The following is a 7,683-nucleotide window of genomic DNA, read 5'->3' as shown; positions in this document are numbered from 1 at the left end:
TTAAAAAAATAAAAAATTAATTTTAATTCATGAGATTAAATTTATATGTTTTATTATATTCTTAAAAATTTATATGTTTTATTATAATTTAAATTCTATAAATCTTGAAAAAAAAAATTTTAACTAATAAATAAATTATTTTATCTTAACTTTACATATATCAAACATAAAATAAAATGATATTTTTTAATATAATCTTATTTATAATATTATATTATTTTATCCTATTATAATCTTATATACCAAACATAACATTATTATCTTATAAAAAAAAAAAAAACTCGCAATGAGTCCTAAAAATAATTATAAATTCAGATATTTATTTCAATCTACAACAAGCCAAATATTAACATATGCAATTCCACTTTCTATTTATTTGAAAATATTTTTCCAATACAATTATTCCAGAGTTAGAGTCATATTATAAAGGTATTTAATATGTTGCATAGCCAATTCAAAGATAATAATTCGAAAATCATATTCTTAATTTGTTGCATAGCCTTTTCTTTTTTTTTCTTTTGCCATTATAGCCATTAATTTGTCGATTTTGAGAATTTGCTTTACGCGCAAACCTAAGTTAACTTGGGGCAAAAGCATACCGCATTCTAAGACCAAGTGCCAACTAAAGCCAAGTTTATATAACAAGATTTAATAAATCGAATTGACTTCAAATATGCATAGCAAAAAAACCGATGGTAGATCAAGATTAATGTTGCAGGAACTATATGTATACAATGATCTATAAATACTGAAAATAAAAAAGACATCGAAGATGCTCCACTATACAAGATTCTGATGCTGTTCCAAGGTATGGAGACATGTAAACTTGAAAAGAAACTTTAGATATAATATTGGATGTTGTCCAAATGACAATTGGAGAGCTTAGATATAATAATCTTGGATGTTGTCAGATAATTTTGTCCCAAATAGGAAACAATTAGCATTCTGTAGAACGGCACCACCAGACACCTGTATTTGAAGGTTTGAACCAGCTTGCAATGGGTGAGTTTTGGGATTCAAGTTATGTTGATGTTTTAGTAGAAAACATCCAAGTGATGGGAGGTAATTCGCAAAATTATAAGATAGCTAAGTTGGTGAGTGAGCAAAAAAGGGTATCCATTTAAAAAAGAACAAAAAAGGAAGGCAATTTAGCCATAAGTAAAAAATAATACTACGAAAAACCTAGATTATGCTGATGCAGAGAGCAAGGAGCAATGAGATATGAGACCCGTGTGTTGATTCTCCATCCTCCTTGGACTAAGCCAGATTGGAATCTAGACCTATTCCTATCTGATCGATATCTAGTTTCACCACTGGAGCCAAAGGCATTAGGTTGCACATGCAAAATTTTGAAGGAGAAGGCTCCTTTCGGATTTCCCATCTGATTTCATTGAAAAATACTGCTCACGGAACAATCATCATGAACACGCCAAATGGTTTCACCCAACAGGTTTGCCACAGAAAGAACTGTTAACTGAGGGAAGTAATTCTTCTCTGCCACTGGAAGTGTATTTGTAATGATTACTTCTTGAAAAAGGCCACCCGATAACCTCTCTATTGCAGGAGGGCTGCCAAGAGAGAACAATAATTGGACATGATATCAATGAAAAGGTTGATACATATGACACTATATATTAGATTTTACGTAGTTCAGTCAAAAGCAAGTTAAAACCTGAAAACTGCATGAGTACAGCATGCATAAACTTCCCTCGCCCCCTCTTGGTGTAAAAGTGCTGCCCCTTTCGCAATCGTTCCTAGGAACAGAAAATTCACTAGTAAACATAGACTGAATTTAAAACGAAGCCTATGAAAGGACCATTTTCAAGGCAGCAAAGGAAAATCGTGATGAAAATTCTTTTTCCAAAAGATAAGAAAATTATTCACAGGAGAAAATGAGAACAGAACTTTACTGAAAAAGGATGTAATTGTAATTGACAAGAGTTTTTTGCCATTATTTAACCATTAAATGTATCAAGGTAAGCAAAATTAATGTGTGTACTTGTGATTAAGAATTACGTTTGCCATCATCACAATTCTTTCACTCACCAGCAGTGTCGATCATATCGTCTACCATAACTGCAACTTTTCCTTTTACGTCGCCAATAAGGTTCATTACCTGCATTAGGTATGAAATTTGAGACATTAATAATGTAATAACCATGGAACTAAAGCCAGAAATATAACACAAATTAAGGATTTGAAAGACTTATTGGCTGCAGACACAGGACACTGCCAAGTCTAAAACCTCTTGATATTAACTTAGCAATTATTGAAACACTTTCAGTAGACCACAATGTCAACTCAATACGGGAAAAACGTGCAACATTCTTCTAACTATTTGTCCCTTTGCCAAATGTAACATACTGTCTGAACCTCTTATATGCGTCTTAAAAACCTTGGAATAACAGTATATATAATAGCACAATCAGTGTGGAAGAAAGATAATGACAGCAGAGTTGTGGAGAAAACATTACCTCCGCAACATTGTGTCCATGACGCCTTTTATCCACAATGGCTAAAGGTGCATCTGACAATTTTTTGGCAAAAGCACGTGCCCTTGCTACTCCACCAACATCCGGTGAAACCACTACCAAGTCATCAGAACAAATTCTCTTGCTGGCAAGATAATCAAGAATCACAGGCTAAAGTCCACAGCACAAAAAATATAAAAGTATTAGTAATCACTTAGTCATTGACAGTCAACAATTATATGTTTGAAGTTTGATGACTGAATACCTGGCAGTATACATGGTCCACTGGAATATCAAAGTAACCCATGGACTGCCCAGAATGAAGGTCACAAGCTAGAACACGGTTTGCACCAGCTTCTGTGATAAGATTCGCAACAAGTTTGGCTGCAATCGATTCACGCCCTTGAGTCTGAAAATAAGATTACAGACATAGAGAAGATAGTTTAGTATCCTATAAAGAACACAACATGATGCAAAAGCTTCAGAAGTTCATGCCTTATTGGAATAACTACTGCCAAATACATAGCATTTAAACTTGCCTTTCTATCAGCTCTGGCATAACCAAAATATGGAATCACTGCAGTGATATTTTTGGCTGACGCTCTCCGACAAGCATCTATCATTATGAGAAGCTCCATGAGATTCTCATTTGCAGGAGGGCATGTTGGTTGGACTAAATATACATCACATCCTCTAACACTGTCTTGCAGCTGAACATAAATTTCTCCATCAGCAAATCGCTTTATGTTGATCTTTCCCAGCTCCAGGCCCATGTACCAAGCAATTTCCTGCAATAAATAAATGAGCAAGCAAACACAAGTTCCACGAAATAAGAAAGTATAATACCTCAAGTTCAGAGAAGAAGTGTAATTCTAATGCTTCAACCAAGAAAGGCAAGTAAGGCATAATGTGCGCTGAAAAGAACTTGGAAAACTACAAATATCAATACAGATCCATTTTCATAGGACAAACTGCGGGAATGCCATTCAAGCAGGCATAATATGAGCAGCATATTGTATGGTTCAAGCTACAATGGATTATAAGAGATGATATACAAAACTTTATCCACTCAACTAAGTCGAGCAATTTTTCTCATTTCCAGGAAAGTTTTTGGTTTGGTGCAAATCATATTTTGCACATGAACTTATATCAAATAGTCAAAAAGTATATCTTTCACACTCTAGAATTGAGGCAGTTTTACAAACACCTTTCACACTTTCAGTCTATCACCCAACAGTTACATTGGCAACAGTCCGTTAAGGTCTACATCTTATTAATCTTATCATTTCCATATGCTTATCGAAAGTAACACCTGCAAAAAGAATTCCATAGAAGGCAACACAATAAACAAAATGGTAATGCCACAACCTGAGAAAGTGCAGGATTGGCTGTGCCAGAAAACACTTTAAGCCTGGCAGCGTTTCTGTTAACAGTTGTCTCCATTCGAGCTGATTCCAAGAACTTGGGCAGTGTCCTTTCATTAAGGATAGGAATCGTTGGCTTCCCATTTCCATAATTCACTGGTTGAGGCAGGTCACATTTCTAGTATTCAAAAAAAGAAAAAAAAAAAGAGCAAGCACCCATATCATTATAACTTGAACATCACTCAAAAAAGAAGACAATTTATAGAACTTTTTCTTTTCCAGTTACCCAAAATTTTGCCTTTTTATTGAAAGATTTTCCCTTTAGCCAAAATGTTTCACAGAAAAAAAAATTAAAAAGAAAAACGTTGTACTGTCGATTTCATCATACACCCACACGTGCAGCACATTATTGCATAAAAATAATACTAATAAATATTCAAATATTCAATTCCAATAGACACAGACACCGAATTATAAAATAAGAAAAATTAAAAAAAGGACAACCATCGAAAAAACCAAAAATTAAAAATAAATCTCACTTCAGAACCTTGAAGACATCCAAAAAAATTGTAAATTAATCTTTTTTTCAAAAATTAAATATAGCTTACGAAGGTGTTAGAACCGCAGATACGAGAGCGAGACTCATTGAAACCAACGCTTTTGTGGCTTAGACAGCAACGAGAGAAGAGAGAAGACGACGAGGACGACCAAAACGACGACGATTTAGAAGGCGAAGGAATCGCCAACGCAGCCATTCCTTAATTTGTTAATATCTTTTTGCAGTTAGGGTTGGGCTCTCCGGCGGTTTAAAACTTTACGCGGCGGCGAAGGAGCGGTTGAAGGGGTGAAGGAGGGGTTGGCAATTTTATCGATTAACGAGTTAGCGTCGTGGCTCTCTTCCTCTTTTTCTGTCCCTTCACCACATTTGGATTCCCACGCTACCCAACGTACACGCCTTTTATATTTTTTTTATGCTAAGGTGGCGCACATATGGTAATCTCAACGACGCCGTTTAGGACTTAGCTTTATTTCTCTCACATAAATTTAGATATGATAATTTGGGAGTAAAAAAGCACACGTACACAATAAATAAAAAATATAAATTTGTTTTTATTAAAAAAAATTTTATATTATTTTCACGTTCTGTCATTTTAAAATTACCAAGTGATGAATCTAGACATTTTTTTTCATAACTCGAGGGTTTGTTTTATTTATAAAAGTTTTAATTAAAAAAATGAACAAAATTGAGATTAAAAAAGGGAGGAAAAGGAATTTATATACTTATGTATTATATTATGGTTTAAAAAGTGTAAATTATATATGGTAATTTTGTAAATATATAGGTATCAAATAGTTTAAAAGAAAATTAAATATTAATAAAATAATTATGTTTAAATGGGATTTCCAAATTCTAAGTTTTGGGAGTCAAAGTAAAATCAGAATAAACGTGTTTCACGAGCTTTGACGCCAAAAACTTAGAATTTTAAAATCCCATTTAAACATTGTTATTTTATTAATATTTAAAACGTTTTTTTGAGGCCCGATAAAAGGCTGGACTGTCCCATCAGCCTCATTCCATTGAAAATTCTAAGCCTTGGGAGTCAAAGTAAATCAGAAACTTACAAAAAAAAAAAGTAAATCAGAATGAGGCTGATAGGACAGTCCAGCCTTTTATCGGGCCTCAAAAACGTAGAAAATAGTGTAGTCGTACCGGTCGGTGATGAACACTTTGCCTTTTACTTGCAACAATTTGATTTTGATTCTTCCTTGTCACTTCTTACGCCATGATTCTCTCCTGACCAGGTCCAAAAACTTCTGCCAATAATTCGTTTGTATTACCGGAAACACCGTCCAGCTTTCATATTTTACTTTCTTAAATTCTTGAATGATAAATTATGAAAAAAAATTACAGAAAATGACAGATGAAGGATAACCCGGAGAGTTTTACCCAGGTTCCAGGATGAAATTTGCCCATACTCAAGTAAAAGGCAAGTTGGCAACCCTATCCCTGGTTATTGGTTTCTTTCTTTCTCTCTTTCCTAATTTTTCATTTCATTATCAAGGTGAGAAATCATCTTTTGTTTTCCAGCTGGTTAGGCAAGTGGATGACACAGAAGACCTTATCCTCTATCTGGTCCGTTTTGTCAGTGTGGCATGGTGGCTCAGGGGCAGCGCTTTCAACAAAATCACTTTCTCATTATGAAAAATTGATAGGGTGTTTTTCTCAATTTTTGGAAGAGTAAAATGAATTAAACCCCAACCACGTTTTAATTGCATGTATTTAAAGCTGTAACAGTAAAACTATACCACAAACAATCAGCATTTCTTGACGTTTGAGTGTGAAGTTACAAAATACAGCCAAGATCCAAAGTATGAATGAAAGAAGCATCAGAGATTGCTTTTGCGGTGGTCAACGACTCTTTGTTTCAAAAGAGGAAAAAGAAAGAAAGCATTTCACAAGTAATTACTAATTATTGGTCGAACACAAACAGCTCTAACTGACATGAGATTCCGGCCTGGAGTGAGGTTCTTTTGTGGGCTTCATAATGAATACATTTTATGTAAACATGTGTATATACCTACACAGACACAAGCATTGGCATGTCCAAGAGAGAGAGAGAAGCCATATCCCTTGTGAGAGATGTGCTTGAGACAGAACTAAGCTGCCAGCTTTCCATATTTTCAAGTAACTGAATTACTGTTTTCAGATGTGGAAGGCTGCAACATGTGAAACTAAAATGAGCCAAGAAACTTGGAAACACAGTCGTACAGGTTATTAACAATAGGCAACAAAAGGTATTCTCTGCTTTTTGCACAAGACTTCAATTTACACTTTTGTGGAGCATTCATCCTTAAGATCACAAGTCAAACTATGAAACGAAAAAAAGAGTTCTGGCCGAAGAGAATTAATTGAGCTCATTTACAATCAGAAACAGAACAAAAATAGTCTCTTCAATAACTTATGCTAGTGTTATATAAAGCAGTTAAATATAAGAAAAAATATCCCACTATTGATTTTGCGGTCCTTCTCTGGTACTTGTCCCCTTTACTGAAAAGAGATAGAGCCCAAAACGATTCTGGGCGCCCTCAGTCTTTTTGCTACTTTGAAGTAGCTCGCCCCATTTGCAGCCCAGCAACACTAGATATTAAAGTCTTTCATGGTTTCTTCAAAAAATAAAAAATAAAAGGTCTTTCATGCTAAAATCATGGGGTTTTTATACGTTACATAATGGCATTTAAATGATCAACATTCTCTTGCATAACGGCAATTTCAATGGGGAACTGCAACAAATACGAAAGTCCCTTTACCTGAACTCATTACTGGAACCTGACAAATTTTGTAACATGCCACCGTTACTCCAAGGTCCTTAATTAAGAACTTGTATAAATTTCCAACACAACCCATGCTACAAACCCTTCCTTGTTCCAAGAAACCAAGCCAAACCAACCTGTCTCCGTCTGTTTGCAATGTGTTATTTCCAACAGATACTTGTGCTCTTACTAGCGCTGGCATTTGCCATAGCTATCACTCCTGCTTTCTCAGTTGTTAGATGGTATGAAAGATACATGCCAAACCCAAGGCTCTGTTGGGAACAAATTAATAAGGTGTTGCCAGCATGAAATTTACACGTCCTTGGTTGAAAAGAAGATAAACCTCGGTTGTGAATGCTGTGAAGCAATTCAGGGTCTGTCTCACAAGTGCAAGATTTGGATTTTTACCCGTGGAAGATTCACTCCTGAGTTTGGTAATCAAGTTAAAGGTATTTGTGCTACATGTGGCATCACTCTTCCACCGAGTTATCGCGTTTACTACCCTATGGACAATCCTGCCAGTCAGCTTGTAGATT

The 7,683-nt window shown here is 35.0% G+C and overlaps 1 protein-coding gene across 1 annotated transcript; it reads right to left on the bottom strand.

The window, feature by feature from the left end:
• Positions 1–821: 821 nt before the first annotated feature.
• LOC111304886 (ribose-phosphate pyrophosphokinase 1-like) lies at positions 822–4,770 on the bottom strand. Its single transcript, XM_022901907.2, has 8 exons — positions 4,444–4,770; positions 3,840–4,013; positions 3,011–3,259; positions 2,737–2,880; positions 2,475–2,642; positions 2,047–2,116; positions 1,673–1,754; positions 822–1,568 (listed from the first exon to the last, which is right to left on the bottom strand). Exons 1-8 carry the CDS (start codon positions 4,588–4,590, stop codon positions 1,388–1,390), a joined length of 1,215 nt encoding a protein of 404 aa, XP_022757642.1. The 5' UTR covers positions 4,591–4,770; the 3' UTR covers positions 822–1,387.
• Between the last annotated feature and the right edge of the window lie 2,913 nt (positions 4,771–7,683).

Source organism: Durio zibethinus, chromosome 9, assembly GCF_047325235.1.
Source record: "Durio zibethinus cultivar Kanyao isolate XHJ-2024 chromosome 9, ASM4732523v1, whole genome shotgun sequence".
NCBI lineage: Eukaryota > Viridiplantae > Streptophyta > Magnoliopsida > Malvales > Malvaceae > Durio > Durio zibethinus.
This window is presented reverse-complemented; position numbering and strand designations above follow the sequence as displayed.

Coding starts and splice junctions, on each gene's coding strand:
- LOC111304886 (XM_022901907.2), bottom strand. CDS start 4,590: ATGGCTGCGTTGGCGATTCCTTCGCCTTCTAAATCGTCGTCGTTTTGG. Junction 3,260..3,839: donor CCAATCCTGCACTTTCTCAG/GTTGTGGCATTA, acceptor TATTTATTGCAG/GAAATTGCTTGGTACATGGG. Junction 1,755..2,046: donor CGATATGATCGACACTGCTG/GTGAGTGAAAGA, acceptor TTCTGTTCCTAG/GAACGATTGCGAAAGGGGCA.